Source organism: Hemiscyllium ocellatum, chromosome 2 (genome assembly GCF_020745735.1).
Source record: "Hemiscyllium ocellatum isolate sHemOce1 chromosome 2, sHemOce1.pat.X.cur, whole genome shotgun sequence".
Lineage (NCBI taxonomy): Eukaryota > Metazoa > Chordata > Chondrichthyes > Orectolobiformes > Hemiscylliidae > Hemiscyllium > Hemiscyllium ocellatum.
This window is the reverse complement of record NC_083402.1, coordinates 74737936-74756280: the sequence shown is the minus strand read 5'-3', so window position 1 is coordinate 74756280 and position 18345 is coordinate 74737936. Positions and strand designations below refer to the sequence as shown.

General features: G+C 40.1%; 1 protein-coding gene across 1 annotated transcript in view; it reads right to left on the bottom strand.

Annotated features, from left to right (window-relative positions):
- Positions 1–18345, bottom strand: part of LOC132827943 (sorting nexin-24-like) — a 172640-nt gene that overhangs the window by 13201 nt on the left and 141094 nt on the right. The window contains exon 4 of the mRNA XM_060844792.1: positions 1196–1290. Coding sequence (XP_060700775.1) covers positions 1196–1290 — 95 coding nt within the window. The remainder of the gene's footprint in view (positions 1–1195; positions 1291–18345) is intronic.

Sequence of the window (18345 nt, the reverse complement as noted above, 5' to 3'; positions counted from 1 at the left end):
TTGTGTGGTCGCATCAAAGAATACTCTGTCTTTTAAAGGGAAAATCGAGTAACTATTTCAAACAAAACAAGACACCAGCCTTTGGGGAAAGTGTAGGGTGGGAGGTTACTTTTAGACCATGTTAGAAAAGAGCAGAGTAAATGAACTACTTCTACACTACCATCATTTCTAGTTCACCAGATTCTACTTGTGGACCAATAGCAGTTGTGGTCAAGTATAGTGTCTGATTTGGAAGGCAAATTAACACAGGAAAACAAAAACATGACTTGTTTAAATTTGCTTGTTTTTAGTCTTGTTCTCTTGAAACATGTGGAGTAGTTTCAACCATTTTGTTTGTTGTATAATAAACTGCTCTTGGTTGGTTATAGAGCTGGAAACCTCATACCGCTCAAGAGTATACAACTGATCAAAGTTTGGGAGAAGATTTGTAGCTTGGGTGCTCATTGTTGTGGTTCTGTTCGCCGAGCTGGGAATTTGTGTTGCAGACATTTTGTCCCCTGTCTAGGTGACATCCTCAGTGCTTGGGAGCCTCCTATGAAGCGCTTCTGTGATCTTTTCTCCAGCATTTGTAGTGGTTTGAATCTGCCGCTTCTGGTTGTCAGTTCCAGCTGCCGCTGCAGTGACTGGTATATTGGGTCCAGGTTGATGTGCCTATTGATTGAATCTGCGGATGAGTGCCATGCCTCTAGGAATTCCCTGGCTGTTCTCTGTTTGGACAAACATAGGACAAACAGGAAGACAGCTAACAATCCGCATCCATGAACACCAACTAGCCACGAAACGACATGACCAGCTTTCCTTAGCAGCCACACACTCAGATGACAAGCCACATGAGTTCGACTGGGACAACACTACTATTGTAGGACAAGCCAAACAGAGAACAGCCAGGGAATTCCTAGAGGCATGGCACTCATCCACAGATTCAATCAATAAGCACATCGACCTGGACCCAATATACTGGCCATTGCAGCGGACAGCTGGAACTGACAACCGGAAGAGGCAGATACAAATCACTATAAATGTTGGAGGAAAGATCACAGAAGCGCTTCACAGGAGGCTCCCAAGCACTGAGGATGTCACCTAGACAGGGGACGAAACATCTGCAACACAAATTCCCAGCTCGGTGAACAGAACCACAACAATATATAAATGAGTAGATGATAGAGGCTAATTTCAAAACAAACAGTTAACTTACCTGCAACTTTCAACCTTTGGTAAAGCAGGGAGATGACGAATGTTAAGAAAGTCTAGAAATATCTTGGGTAGTTCTTCATTCTCATTCAGAATAGCCTGTCAAAAACAAATACAACTTTAATCAAAACATATTGAAGCTTTCACAAGGTATGATATTGGTCATGAAAATAATTGGATTTCTATAATGGTGACTTTGCAGAAAACAGTGGAAAAATCATTTGTACTCAAATACTCTAAGCTTTAGAAATGGAGAAACTGTTTAATATAACATATTTTTAAAATAACACCTTGGGATGTGGGTATTGCAAAGAAGAAATTACTATTGAACCTTAGTTGCCTTGTAGAAGGTGGAAGAGATGGAACTTCAAGCAACTGAACGCTTGGAACATTTTAAAAACAGATAAACGTCAACAGTGAGGTTGGAGTTACCTTGAGGAGGGATAGGAGATTTCTTTCTCCAAGAAATTCTAACAGGTTCACCATGATCACAAACCTACTGGATCTATCAGATACCAGGGCAAGAGTCCTTTTTTTTGAAATGGGCAACAGGGAGTTTCTCTACAGTGGAGAATATGTAAGATGGAATATATCCTAAATGGTAACCAGGTACCATGGAAAGCTATTTAAAGTATGAATTAAATTTAGTACTGTTGGAGGTTTTTTATGTCACTTTTGTCAGATGCTACATTTAATTCAACAGAAAGTGACCAACTACCGGGCTCAGAATTGACTTATTCCAACAGTTAGTGGCAGGCTTGAGATTTTTTTTTCAAACCTTTTATGCTATGCAAGTTGTTAGTCTGACAGGTTAATGGCTTCTGAGTGGTGGTAGCTGAAATGGCCAGATGACTAATGTGGCTGGAGAAGCCACGTGACTAATGAAGTTCTTCGTGATAGCAAAAGGTAATTTGACAGGGTTAGAGGAAGAGAGGGAAAATTAATACAGTCATGGAAGAACATTGCATTTCTTCAAGCAAAAGAAAATAATATGGAAAAGTCTAGTGTTTTCTTGGGAGGGGAGTGGGGATTGACTACCTCAGGCAGACTAGCAGGAGGGAAATGAATCTGTGACATAATATACGAAAGACTGTCACAAGCAACCATAATTATATGAAACCTATTCAATGCATTAATTATCACTTCTAATATTATAAACCATTATTTACAGGGAACAATCTACCAACCACTACTGGAAAAACAGTATTTTCCTAAATGTAGATGAAAGACTATCCTACCATTGTCAAATGATTTACAGTCAACAATTTTTGCCTTTGATTTGCACTGGAGCTAGTAAAAAGCCCTATGCCATTTATTCATAAAGAAAGAAAAAGCATGAATGCCAATGTATAATTGGTAATTTTCGTGCTGTTACTGTTGACGTCCTTATATGCTCCTCATTTGTTCCTGATTTCGTTCCGATTCAGAGGTAGCAGTCAATCACATTATCTACAATTTGTGGTAGCTCATGTTATTGATGGTTTCCTGTCACTTACCAGAGACGGTCAATACTGAGCACTGACTCCAACAGGACTTCTCCAAAAATCAACGTATCATTCAAATAACTACTTGCAAAATATTCTACTGTAGTCAAGATTCAACTTTGTGTTAATCACAGTCCAAATGATCAACAAACAGTGTTTCACCCTACACTACAATCTCTATACAGCTTCACACTGTCTCAATTTTGAAATAAAGTCCAAGTAAATTGGATTAAATTTTAATTATTTGGGAAAGGCATACAATCAGAATGCACTCTAGTAATACAGAAAATACACATGTAGCAGCAGGCACTTTCTTCATGTCTGCAGCACCCATCACTCAAAAAACATGGTGCTTGAAGAAACATTCTCTGACTTATCAGAATCAAAACTGTTTTACACTGAGTTACAAGGGATAACTTGTTAGCAAACCGGAAATATCTCCAACTTCTCCATCCATCAACTTAAACAGAATTTCACTCTAAATCACAATCTGATTATTCTGTTCTATATTGCCATCTTATGAGTTGGTAAGTTAAAGTGCCCATATGAATGTTAGTTGGAATGACCCAATAATTCTACCTCAATTAGTGGGAATGCAGAGTAATTTTGGTAACAATAAGGACAAGACTAAACTATCAATCATCTAATTCAAAATAACTCTCATTAAAAATAGTTTCAAAAATGCATTTTTGGCATGAAATGATCCTGCAAACCAAACCCTATATAGACAACATTTCAAATAAAGTAACATTACATGTCTATAAATGGCACACCATTTTCAGTAGCAATTGAACGATTTCAAATGATTTTCTGAAAATATTATCATTTGGATTGGAAATACAGACACTACTAATAAATTCCTAATCTTTTGCACATCTCTAGGCTGGGGCTCTGTCATGCCCAGATGGTGAGGTCTCTCCATCTGGTCAGAGAACGGTGACATTTTCCTAGCCATGACGAAGGAGCCAGATGAGATGCCCTTAATAAGGGGAGGTTTGGCAGCCACCAAGAGACTGACATGGCGCCTCTATCATGATGAAGTGGGCCAGGCAGTCTTGCTTCCTGCCATGTCAGCCTGCTTCAAACGTTTTGCATGATGAGGGGGTGTCTTCATCTTCTAGCAGTTTGATTTTACTGAATGTGTTGTTTGGACATTACAACTATGTTGGTGTGAAGCAGGAGTCACACAAAGGCCGTACTAAGTAGGGACGGCAAACTCCCTTTCTTAAAGAACATGAGTGAACCATGTGGACTTTTACCTTCCCACAACATTATGGTTATCTGCACTATTGTCGGCTTTTTATTTTAAATATTTTAAAATAAAAATACACAATATCAGATTCTCAAACTGTTTTTGAACTCATGGTCCCCAAACTGCTATTCCTGAAATATAATCTCCATATCATTGACCAGGGGAAAGCAGAGTAAAATACACAAACATATAAAACTGCTCAGAAATGCTACACGTGCTTCCTTGATCTGAGCATTTAATCATCCATTAGCAGAATATTTTCTAGATCACGTTTCAACTCCAAATGGAGTGGACGGCAATCCCAAACACTTGTGAGAGTCAGACAAATAACAGATGTTAATTGCCGGGTCTCATTTGACCTTATACAGCACGTTGGCTCAATGGTTAGCACTGCTGCCTCACAGCGCCAGGCACCTGGGCTCAATTCCAGCTTTGGGGGACTATCTGGAGTTTGCATGTTCTTTGGTTTCCTCCCACAATCCAAAAATGTGCAGGTTAGGTGGACTGGTCATACTAAATTACCCAGTGTCCCAGGATGTTTAGGTTAGGTGGATCAGCCATGGGAAATGCTGGCTTGCTGGGATCAGGTTAGTGGAGGTGGATCAGGGTGGGATGCTCCTTGTGATCGGTGTGGATTCCAATGGCTGAATGACCTGCTTCCGCACTGTAGAGATTCTGTTCCATCAGGAGAAAGTGAGGTCTGCAGATGCTGGAGATCAGAGCTGAAAATGTGTTGCTGGAAAAGCGCAGCAGGTCAGGCAGCATCCAAGGAACAAGAGATTCGACTTTTCGGGCATAAGCCCTTCATCAGGAATGAGGAAAGTGTGTCCAGCAGGCTAAGATAAAAGGTAGGGAGGAGGGACTTGGGGGAGGGGTGATGGAGATGTGATAGGTGGAAGGAGGTCAAGGTGAGGGTGATAGGCCGGAGTGGGATGGGGGTGGAGAGGTCAGGAAGACGATTGCAGGTTAGGAAGGCGGTGCTGAGTTCGAGGGATTTGACTGAGACAAGGTGGGGGGAGGGGAAATGAGGAAACTGGAGAAATCTGAGTTCATCCCTTGTGGTTGGAGGATTCCTAGGCGGAAGATGAGGCGCTCTTCCTCCAACCGTCGTGTTGTAATGGTCTGGCGATGGAGGAGTCGAAGGACCTGCATGTCCTTGGTGGAGTGGGAGGGGCAGTTAAAGTGTTGAGCCACGGGGTGGTTGGGTTGGTTGGTCCGGGTGTCCCAGAGGTGTTCTCTGAAACGTTCCGCAAGTAGACGGCCTGTCTCCCCAATATAGAGGAGGCCACATCGGGTGCAGTGGATGCAATAGATGATGTGTGTGGAGGTGCAGGTGAATTTGTGACGGATATGGAAGGATCCCTTGGGGCCTAGGAGAGAAGTAAGGGAGGAGGTTTGGGCGCAAGTTTTGCATTTCTTGCGGTTGCAGGGGAAGGTGCCGGGAGTGGAGGTTGGGTTGGTGGGGGGTGTGGACCTGACGAGGGAGTCACGGAGGGAGTTGTCCTTTCGGAACGCTGATAGGGGAGGGGAGGGAAATATATCCCTGGTGGTGGGGTCCGTTTGGAGGTGGTGGAAATGACGGTGGCTGATACGCTGTATATGGAGGTTGGTGGGGTGGTAGGTGAGAACCAGTGGGGTTCTGTCCTGGTGGCGGTTGGAGGGGCAGGGCTCAAGGGCGGAGGAGCAGAAAGTGGAGGAGATGTGTTGAAGGGCATCGTCGATCACGTCTGGGGGAATCTGTGGTCCTTGAAGAAGGAGGCCATCTGGGCTGTACGGTATTGGAACTGGTCCTCCTGGGAGCAGATGCGGCGGAGACTAAGGAATTGAGAATATGGGATGGCGTTTTTACAGGGGGCAGGGTGGAAGGAGGTGTAGTCTAGGTAGCTGTGGGAGTCAGTTGGTTTATAGTAGATGTCCGTGTTGATTCGGTTACCCAAGATAGAAATAGAAAGGTCTAGGAAGGAGAGGGAGGAGTCTGAGACGGTCCAGGTGAATTTGAGGTCGGGGTGAAGGTGTTGGTAAACATTCTGTTCCATCAGTCAGCTATTTGGTAGCTGATTGGTAAGGGAGGGTGAAAATTGTGTGATATATAAACTGCCTACCAGCATAGGATGTGGAAGTGCTAGTGTTGGACTCAGGTGGACACAGTCAAAAATTACACGACACTGGGTTAGAGTCCAACAGGTTGATTTGAAACTACAAGCTTTCAGAGCCCCTGCACCTTCCTTAGGCAGTGTGATTTTTGAGTTTACCAGCATAAGAACATTGTCACAGGAAGGCTGAGGTGTAAAGTGGGGATGAGAGGGAAGTTCAAAGGTCTCAAGACTTGAGTATGAAGGAATCCAAGGCAGATCAGTCTTTCCTTGTAAGATTTGTAAGGATTGTAGCGTTATGACAGGGTTATATTGTGGTTACCTTAATTGGGCTAAAATTCAGATCATTAGGTACTAATGGGACACAATAATTCATGTTTATTACTAAGGTTCCATCAGAAGCGTTTAGTTTTATCCATTGCCCACATTAGCACCTTTAAATCACAAATCAATGGGAATAGTGAGTTCTCAATTTGAACAGCTGCACCATGTTTTCTCATTGCTAATTTGGCCAAAACTTAAATTACACTGTCAGTGTCAGTTTGCTATATTAAATACAATTATTTCTAAAAATCCACTTCCACATATTTTTCCATCACCACTATTTTTCTTAAGCAGCACCATTCTATAATTCAAGAAGTTAGCAAGGGACAGAATGTAGTCACAAAGTCACACTTGTCCTCACTTTTGTCCTGGCTGATTTCAATTGGCTTCTAACCCACAAAGTAAGTGATTAAGAAAAATTATAGTCCTTACATAGTCGTATTCTTGCAAACATCGTATATGAACACTTGCATTTATACAGTATCTTTAATGTAGAAAAACATAACATTCTGCTTCAGAGGGTCAGGAGTAAAATGAACGGTTTATAAACAGAACCTTGTAGATCATTGATGTTGTATGAGGATTGTATGATAATAGTCACCTTGATGAGAAGTACATTAGATAGATTTACTGCCAATATCCTTACTTTAGGTAGGCACCTGAAATCTTCCTCTGTTTTGAAGGAGGGTATCTGGTCCCAAAATGTTAACTCTACTTTCTCCTCACAGATGCTTCCATACCAACAGCTTTTCCAGCAACTTCTGCTTTTGCACTAAAGGATCTGACCTGTCTTGCATAGTAGAGGAAATCCACATGGTTATCTAATGAGGAGGTTTTTATCTTAAACAAAATGTAGTTAATTGCATGTTAGCAATCAGTTACAAAGTTTTTTCAAGATTTCAAGGAAGTTTTATCACCAAGTTTTTCAAGATGGTGGCTTCATTGGAGTCCATCCACTCCAGGCCAGCAGCATCCTTTCTTCTGTATGGTTTTCTTCCTTTTCTTTTTCCTTCATCTTCAAGATCGGACCCTGGGCCCTTGGCAGCAGCAGTAGGTTTGCGGCCTGGACACTCAGCGGTGTCGGACTAGGGCAGAGACAGGGTCTCTGTTGCCATCATTGTTGTTCCCAGAATGCAACTCCTTGAGGAGCGGAACACCTTCCAGAGGCTTTGCAGAAGCACTGAAGGTGTGCTTGAGACCCAATTTGAACAGAAGGTGAAAACTTATTATTTAAATAATTTCTTTTCATTCTATTTGTAGCTCCAAATGGTGCCAAATTATGGCAACAAAACACTTTTCACTGCACCTTCAAGATATGTGATAATAAAATCATTCATTCAAGTTACATTCGTGCAATAGACATTGTTACTTGGACAGAGAAAGACCTAAAGGATAGGTGTATTTCCTTCGAAATTCAGAAATGCTCTTCCACCTAAGTCCATCTGACATCATCATATTGGATAGTGTCTAACACATTCCTCAGCATTAAACCTTTCAGAGTTTAATGCCTTATACAAATTTATGACATCCAATCATTGACAAACTGCCTTGAACTCTTAAATTTCTCTTCTAATCTATTCTATATAGAGCAAAAGAATAGCTAAGGAAAAATTGGGACCTATTAGAAATGTAGAAGGGAACTTGCGTGAAGATGCAGAGAATATGGGAAGTATTTTAGATGAATTTTCACAAAAAAAAGGGATGATGTGGATATAGTAATTCAACAGAAGCAGTGTGAAATATTGGACAAAATAACCATAATGAGAGAAAAGTGTTACAGGAGCTGAAATCTTTGAAAGTGGATAAGTTATCAAGGCTGGATGTATTGTTCCTTGGATATTGAAGCAAGTCAGGATGGAAATAGCAGATGCTCAGGATTTTTTTCCAACCTTCATTAGACACCGATGAGATGCTGGAGGACTGGATGAATGTAAATGTGGTTGCTTTCATGAAAAACAGTACAAAGGAAATGCCAAAGAACTAGAGGCCAGTTGGGTTTACTTTTATTGTGTGCAAATTGTTGGAATCAATCCTGAGAGATATGATAATGTAGAAAGGCATGGACTAATCAAGGATATTCAGCATGCTTTTGTTATGAGAAGGTTATCCTTTACAGATTTGATTGAATTCTTTGAGTAAGCGGCAAGATCAATGATGGTAATGCAGTGGATGTTTTATACATGGATTTTAGTAAGGCATTTGACAAGGTCCTACATGACAGACCGGTCAAAAAAGGCAAAAGCCCATGGGATACAGGGTAACATATTGAATTGGATCCAAACTTGGCTTAGTAAGAAGAAACAAACAATAAAAGTTGTTAGCTGCTCTTGTGAATGGAATGCTATTTTGAGTGGTGTTCCACAGAGCTTGGCATTGGGATGTCTACTGTTTGTTTTATACATTTACGCTTTGAATTTGAACGTAAAGGGCTAAATTGGGAAATCTGTAGACAACACAAAAATTGGCTGTGTAGTGGATAGCTGTAAGCTCCAAAATGGTACAGATAGGCTTGTGGAGTGGACAAGAAAGAGGGCGATGAAGTTTAAATTTAATAAGTGTGAGGTAATGCATTTGGCAGGTCAAACAGTGAACGGGGATATACAATAAATGAGAATATACTGAGAAGGGTAGATGAAGTGAGAGATGTTGGCATACAGGTGTGTAAAGGTAGCAGCACAGGTAGATAAGGTTGTAAAGATGACATATGGCATGCTCTCTTTCATTGACAGAGGTATGGAACACAGAAATAGGGGTATAATGATGAAATTGTATGGTGAGGTCACAATTGGAGTATTGTGTGCAGTTCTGGTCACCACATTGCAGGAAGGATGTAATTGCTCTGCAGAAATGTAGACAAGATTTACTAGAATGTTGCCAAGACTGGAGAACTATAGCTATGAGGAGGGACTGAAGAGGCTGGGGTTGATTTCCTTCAAATGGAGAGATACCAGGAATGAGGCATACAAAATTGTGAGGGATAGAGATCAAGTGGACAGGATGAACTTGTTTCCTTTGGCAGAGAATTCAAAAGCCAGGGTTCACAGATTCAAGCCAAGTGGCAGAAGGATTAGAGAAGACATGAAGCAAGCCTTTTTTTTAAACAGAGGCTGTTGGGTCTATGGAATTCACTGTCTGAATTGGTAGTGCAGGTAGAGACCCTAAACTCTTTTAAAAAGTACCTGGATTTGTGCCTTAAGTGCTTTAAGATGCAGGGCTATGGGCTGTGTGCAGGAAGATGGGATAAGAAAGGGCTTCTGGATGTCTTTGGGTCAGCATGGACAAGAAGGTTGAATGATTCCCATCCGTACTGTGAGTGTTGATAAAGCATGGCGCTGGAAATGGCAGAGCAGATCAGGCAGCACCCAATAAGCAAGAGAGTCAATGTTCCGGGCAGGAGCCTTCTTCAGGATTATACTGTATCCATTTTGGACAATATTATTTCTGTAGTTCTATTTTTGATCCAACATGTTACTTTTCCTATCCAGGATTCCCTTCAAACTTCTACCAGTGTGTCCTATCCATTTGTCAGAGACTGTCTAAAAGTCATTGTTAGCCATTTCTACTGTATTTCCTGGATCCACCACATCTAATAACTCCTCAAATAACCATCAGGGTTTTCCAAGCATAATGTTCCTTCTTGAACTCCATATTAACTGCTACTAATTATTTCCTCTTCAATCTGAAGATTTAGCAATTTTATCTTTACTTAACTATTCTAGTTAAGTAAAGCACAGAAGGTACACTTTGTAATCATCTGGTTAGCTCTGTTCTTCCTCAACAGAACTCTAAAATTACATTTCCAGTGCTTCAGATGTCTCCTCACCCAGTGTTGCCAGGATTTCCTGTCAGAATTTCCATCTCTGTTCATCTTGCCCCGAATTGCACTTAGCTTTTCATAGGCAGAGGCTTTTCAGCTCAGTGCTGTTTCTTTCACACGAGCATGCTTAAAGCCATTTGCATAAAACTGATCAGCTGCAAAACATTTGTAAAGGAAAGGTATCTCAATTTTCTCATCAATTTTTGCCTCCAGTTAGATACAGATACATCAAGTGCCTATTACTCATGTGAAAACATAAATGGTGATTTTTAACAGGCTACTGAACCTTGAGAGAAAACTTAGGTGAAACTTGATCTGATATTCATATTCACAGACTTTCAGCAGAGATTTCTAACTAAGCGAGAGGTATTCATTGATATTGAATATTAGCCTATGAGTGGAGAGGTTAAATCTAGCATATATAGGAAAACCATTTGAGCTCAGTCATTGGAGCACAGAGGTGGCATTAGACTTGGTTTCTCACTGTGTTGTATGGCTGAGCTACTCAGCAATAAACCTGATCTGCCAAATTGCGCATGTATACTAGTAAGAAACATAAGAATGGCTTGTACTGTCCAGTCAGTATTGAAAAACTCCTTTCCAACCAGATCAAAACAATGACCCACTTGGCATTTGAATTTTCTGTCCAGTTTTCTGATGGAGCATTCTGAAAAAACACCTCCAGCTCACGGAACAAGCTCAAAGATTCTGCTTAGAAGCCACGTTCCTTTTCACAGCACCGATTGCAGTGTCCTGGTTACAGTTTAAATGTCCCAGAACTTAATATGTTAGTATGAGCATGAGTGAATGGAGAATGTGTGAGAGTGGGAGGTTGGATGAGATAATAGCTAAGAGGATGGTGGGTGGTGAGGTGTTAGCTGAGTAAGGTGACACAATGGTGGGTGGCTGGAGGAGGTCAGATCAGGTTGGGGAAGTCAGGGGTTGCCAGGTGAGGATTCAAGAGTATGTTTGGGTTAGGAAGCAAGTCAAGGTGACACTAGGGTCAGGGGAAATCAGATTCAGGCGGCGGGTGGAGGTGGACTATCAGGGGTGAGTCCAAGAGGCTGAGGGGTTCAGAGAGTTGGGAGTAATTTTGAGGGGGCATCAAAGGGCTGAGGATTTTGAAGGGTCTGGAAGTGGCAAGGTTGGAGTCAGGTGTCTGGAGGAGCATGGAGTCATTTGCACAGTTACTCAGGAGTTAGATATTGTTTCAATCTAACATTTTCGGGGATAATCACCCAGGTGAATGCCTCCCGAGTCTTCAAATGCTAACTTTAAGCGTGATTTTTGTGCAGGGTCCTAGCAAGCTGAGGAAGTTTAAACTTCCTGGGTAATTCCCGCAGTCAGTGAATCAGGAGCTCTGAAGGATCCGATTATGGGTATATTCAGTTTCCAACCAGCCAGAAACCAAAAGAACTGGGCTAATGTAACTGTATTTTTATTTTCTCAAAACCACTCTTCAATCAACATGTATCCATTGCACCGTATTAAAAATGCTTTAAAATATGGAAACCAGAAGGCTTCTTTTAATTTGTCAAGACAACTGAAAAATGACAGAGAACGAATCCTCTGTTATTTTACCTCTTTATTTGGGGAGGAGTTGTTACTTTACTTTCCAGGGTACAACCTCATCCATCATGGCAACAAAGAGAAAGTCCAGTGAGTGTGTGTTCAGGGATTTACGTTGGGTTATTAATGCAGGATTTAAGGAATGTTAACAAGGTGGGCTGTTTGTTAAGCTTGACAGATCAGCTTACAATGCACTGGTCACATACTCCATCTGTACACTAATGACATTGAGCTGGCACAAGAACTGCTGTTCCGTACCTAACACAAAGACAAAAAAAATCATTAAGACCACCATCTCTTTTGCATACTTGTGGTGCAGTGCTGGTTCAACCATTTGGGATTATTTAACTTTCGGTGCTTATACCTAAAGCATAGATGATTGATAACTTACTACATAATATGGGTTAAAAGGTTTTCACCATTTGCCAAAGATTATTTTCCTTTTCTGTAAAGTTTCATTAACATTATTGCATATAACCATATTTATTTTGTCTTGATTTAAAAAAAACATTGTGACAATAGAGGTGACAGCTTAGTTACAAAGCCACTGCAGTTTAATTCAATAATTAAGTGTCTTTTTCAGATGGACTGGAATGTTTACAAATGTAAAACATTCTTCAGTAAAACAGTTTTGCGGATACATCAGCTTCATTTTTAGGACAGTATTTCAATCAGACCAACTGTCTAACACAGATAACAACCAAAGAATCACCTCTTCTCCCTCACCCACCGTCCGGACACACCTTGGCATGCCCATTTGCCCCGGGGCGGTAGAGATCCCCAGTGAAAGGCTCTCCATGCGGGAGTCTTCCCCCTTTCTCTCAGGGATCTAGGGTGGAGGGTGCTGCACGCAGCGGTCCCCTGCAACTGCAGATTGTGGTGGTTCACAGACTCCCAGTCCAATTGCTTGTTCTTTGGGGCTGTGAGGTCCGTGGGACCATGTATATATTGGGTGTGGCACTCCCTTTTTGATTTCATCAAAAACAAACCTTCTCTGTTTTTGGTTACACTTCAGTCCCACGCTCCTGATCTTCGGAAACCTGGTACGGAAGGGGAAAGGCAGGTCTGAAGACCACCTCGTGGGTCTGCTCCTGGGCCTGGCCAAACTGGCCATAAACAGGTCCAGGCAGCGGGCAGTGGAGGGGGCCATTAGGGCCGACTGCCTGTTGCTCTTCCGCGGTTATGTTTAATGCCCAGGTGTCTCTGGAGAAGCACACGATGTCCACCAACACCCTGGAGTTGTTCAGGGAGAGGTGGGTGCCGCAGGGAGTGGAGTGCATTATTTCCTCCTCCAACTCTATTTTGATTTAATCCCTGCTCTCCCCTTCACGGTTTGATCTCATAGCATTGCCCTTTGTCACTGGCCACTCGGGTGTTTCCTTTCTTCCTGGTGGTGGAAACTGAATAAAAATTCGTGTACCTTGTGTCTTTCACTGTGTTTCACACCTACACACACACAACATGGGTGCTGGGGGAAAAAATAAGCATTACCGCAGTTAGGCGGTAGTGTGGGGTAATTAAAAAAAAGAACAGTCGTGTCAGAACTCCTGTCACTCTGAGAGAAAAAAAAGAAAAAAAAACCAAAGAATCAGAAACACATCTATTATCATTTTTTGACATTGTGTAATGGAACAGGTAGATTCCATATTCCTAATCAATATCTCTAATATAATGTTACTATTCTTGCATTTACAATATAAAGTTAAAATCCATTTTAAACCTACACTTTAACATCATTAAAGAACACAATAAGGAATTCCCTCCAGGGTTATTCTATCATCCACTGCAACTCCGGCAGATGACTGGCAGAAATCCAGTTCACCCACCCATCTAGGGTGTCCGCTGATCTTCAGCAGTTATGGCAGATGATTGGGAGGATCCCCAAGGAAATTCTTGGTGTTAATAATCAGCTATAGAATATGCCATTTCTGAAGGGATTACTAGACATCATAATGATTGCTGTGATGTCAGTGTTTTCACACTACCTTGAATTTTGAAAGAAAACAGAACAAAAAAACTTAATAAACAATGTAATTATTAAGTGTTTCAAGTATTCAAACATAATCTGCACCATTATATGTATGGCATTCTCAAAATACGTTCAGGAAAATACTATTATTCAGAATTAAATAGATGAGTTTGTGGGCAAATAAAATCCAACTTCTGTCAAAAGAGACCTAACTATTTCAACATGTATATTTGCCAGTCCTTTATTACAAGAAATATACATTAACACATACAAATACATATCATATTTGAAGTAATCAGGAAACACCTCATGCAATATAAGCTAACATGCTCTTAATTTAGTTCAGGATAACGTTCGGCCATTGTAATGGCAGCACCCTAAAAATACATCTTTTTACCTATTCTGTGTGGAAAATGAAAAGCAAAATAAAAAGTGTGCATTCTTAGAATATTGATTTCTGCTCCTCTCGCCCACCATAACCTCAGTTCTACCATATTGATTTCTTTCCTGTAGTGTGGCCACTAAAAGCCTCAAATTTTTAAGAATCTGCCTCTTAACTCTGCACTCCCTGTGGAAGTAACTGATTACTTGCACATGTACCTTCACTGACATTCCATACACCTAATTGTCAGATTTCTTTTCTGTTTCAGTGAGTAAAATGCAGTCACCGTATTACAGAGGGACTTGTTCTGCCTTAACCTCAGCTAGATGCCATCATGCAGGAGAAAATACGTTAAAATATCACAGGATAACTCTGTCCGACAAGGCAGAGGCATAAACAGTGTAATGATTTCCCTCGAGTTTCGCTGCTAGAGAATTGTCACTAAAGTCAACATAAATGGTGACAGATCTTCACTGAGGACACTGGGAAATCGAATGTTGGCATTATATTTAGGTTCAGGCCTTCTCATCAGCCAATTATAACACTAACCATCTTACTGGAAATGTGGACAAGACAACTCCACTAACCTTCAGAGGATATAACAAATATCAACATTTCAGTAATAAAACTTCAGGTTGAAGTAGCCTTCAATATCTGGAGGTACTATATCCATTAATTATCAGAAAAATCATCTTGCTGTAGAATTATATTAAGAACTCAATGCGTAAAAATTCATTGTGACTTGGCTACTGTCACTAATTCCTAAATCAGATAGTACCTGCAATCAAAAAGCTAATTTAATATTTGTTTAAGCTGAATATAAATGTGATTTATTTCATCACAAGTAGTTCTTTGACAAATTGAATAATTAACAATTGAAAACTGCAAACATATATTCTCCTGAAGTGAGCCCTGCAAAAATAACTCTTTTGTGTATAAATGCTGCTGTCTCCATTAGCCTCATTTAAGCAAAATAGATCTCTTTCCAACATTATAGTTCTTAAATTGTTTTCGATTTTATTCGCAGCTACTCTTTCATAATAATATTTGACTATGTTGTACAGACAATATTTTTAACTTCAGATTTTATGCTTAAATATGCACAATTTTTAAAAGGTCACGAAGAAAACTGGATGAAATTTCTTATATTTAGGATACTTCTACACTATAACTCCATGACAAATAATATAGAAACATATAACTACCGAACATGATAGGTTGCTCCATACAAGATACATCCTTTTAGTTTACATTAATTTTATCCCAAAATCACATTTATAATGAAAGATAACCTGAACCTTCATCTGGTAAACGTGTCAGATATAGAAGAAACCCTCAGAGTTTGCAGGACTGCCAAATTCATAGGAAAATACCATCTAAATTCTGACTTCATTAGTTTCCTGAAATTGAGTTGAACCCTAACATTAATGCCATACGATGAAAATGACAGAAGTACCAACTACCTTAAAAGCTTGGCAAAGACTTTGTCTTGTGAAACTGGAATCAAATTCAGTCTTTACATTAGAAGAATATTGTTTCCCATCATTATTTTTGCCCCCCTGAAATCACTATCATGTTGAAGAATGTTCAACTATGCAATGAGTTTTCATGTTTGTCTTGGTGATATTTTCTTCGTATCCTAGGAGGCCAGAGAAAGCTCGAGAGAGCACTGCTGACATTCCCATTGAAACTAATTACTCTAAACATCAGGTGCCTCCTCCAAGTCAGAACAGAATACTGCAGTTAGTGTAGGGAATTCAATGTACTCGGGGTTAATGCACTTGTTTCAGTTCTGCTTTCTTCAAGCTTTGAGGTCTGCAAATATATTAATTGCAAAATTTGCAATAAAAGATTCTGTGCAGTCTTTTGGCCAGGAAAATACCATCTAACTACTGCCGTTATTAGTTTCCTGAAACTGAGTTGAACCCTAACAAATGCCATATAATGTAAATTACAAAAACATCAACTACCTTAAAAGCTTGGCAAAGACTTTGTCTTGTGAAAGTCAGTTTTTAAATATTTGATATTAGATGAATATTGTGCATTCTTCAACCAGCATTTCAAATAGATGTGGACAGGATGCAGCAACACCAATCATGGCCAAGGGTTCAAATTATATCCAAGGGAACAAAGTGACATTAACAGTTTTAACTCCCTCCCAACTTCTGATCTAATTCTAGAGTAGTACCAAGAAAGATTCATTAATTAAATCCAAACATATCTTCGAGATAGTCCAAACATTTCTCTTTGCCTTATTACTGCTATCCACTAATCTCAATTTAACAAAAAGCAATGCTATATTTGTTACTGATGTAGTGCTATGCACCAGAAAACAGCTTTACCTAACTTGCTGAATTTGTACAATTCTGTGATGAAGTAACTTCAGCATTAATAGATCTGTGCTGTCTAATTCCAATATGCAGATTGGATGCTGAAGACAATTCCTGGTTTTGTTTACACAATTTGATTTTTAAGTGGAGAAAGTTTAGATAATAAGAGTAATCAACACCATTTTGAAAAGGATTATCAATATTTAACATGGTTTGCTACCATAATAGTCAGTTGAATTAAAGCTCAACAAACATTTTTAAAAATATGCTTTCCACTTTTGGCTCCAAAACAATGTACCATTTTAAAATCTTAGTTTAATGACATGAAGTCTTTAACAACTGGCTTCACATATGTACCATTGATAACTCCATTTTGTTGATGGAGGGCATGATTCACACAGGTGGCAAACTTAAATTCAGTCAGGCCATATGTACATAGTACCAAATTTAAAACAAAACATTGTTATTGCAGTATGGATGTCATGAGTTGATAAAGTAGATATAACAGAAATTAGTGTCATGATTTTAAGACTTTAAATCCTAATTCTTACAACATGATGAAACAGGCTGACAATGAGAGTGAAAACAAAACCCTTTGCTGAACTATTCTGATTGACAGGCCATCTGGTATCTGTTGAAACTGCACCAAAGAGATAGTGTTACGGTCTCTTTGTGTAATTTCAACAAAGGCCTTTGCTGACAGTCCCCAAGGGCTATTATTAGAGTCATAGAGTCATGCAGTATGGAAACAGACCCTTTCGTCCAACTAGTCCACACTGACCATGTTCCCAAACTAAACTAGTCCCACCTGCCTGTGCTTAGTCCATGTCCCTACAAACCTTCCCTATTCATGTACCCATCCAAATATCTTTTAAACGTTGTAACTGTACCTACATCCACTACTTCCTCTGGCAGTTCATTTGACACACTAACCATGTCTGTGTAAAGAAGTTGCCCCTTATGTCCTTTTTTAATCCTTTTCTTCTTACCTTAAAAATACTCTCCCTAGTTTTGAACTCCCTCACCCTAGGGAAAAGACCACTGCTATTCACCTTATCTATGCTCCTTGTGATTTCATAAATTTCAAAAGGTCACTCCTCAACCACCTGCACGAAAGTGAAACAAATCCCAGCCTATTCTTATAACTGAAACTCTCCATTCCCAACAACATCCTGGTATATCTTTTCCTAAACATTTCCAATTTTATAATATCCTTCCTATAACAGGGTGACCAGAACTGCATACACTACTCCAGAAGACACCTCACTGACATCCTGCACAACCTCAACATGTCGTCCCAACTCTTAGGCTGAAAAGGTTTGAACAATGAAGGCAAGCACGCTAATCATCTTGTCAACCACTCTGTCTCCCTGTCACGCAAATTTCAAAGAATTATCTACCCGAACCCATAGGTCTCTCTGTTCTACAACTGTACCCAGGGCCCTACCATTACGTGTATAAGTCCTGCCCTTTTTGTTTTATCCAAATTAAACTCGATCTGCCACTCTTCAGTTCATTGACCCAATTGATCAAGATCTCTTTGTAATCTTCAATAACCTTCTTCATTGTCCACTTTGCCAATTTTGGTGGCATTTGCAAACTTACTAACCATACCTGCTATTTTTTCATCCAAATCGTATTTATAAATGGCAAACAAAAGTGGACCCAGTACTGATTCCTGCGGAACATTGCTATTTACAGGCCACCAGACCGAAAAACAACCCTGCACCACTTGTTCACCCTGAATCCTATGTGATCTAACTTTACTAATTAGTCTACCACACAGAACCTTATCAAAAGCTTTACTTAAAATCCAAGTAAACAACATCTCCCACTCTGCCCTCATGAAGCTTTTTGGTTACTTCGCAAAAAACTCAATTAAGTTTGAGAGACATGGTGTCCCTTGCACAAAATCATGCTGACTATCCAGAAGC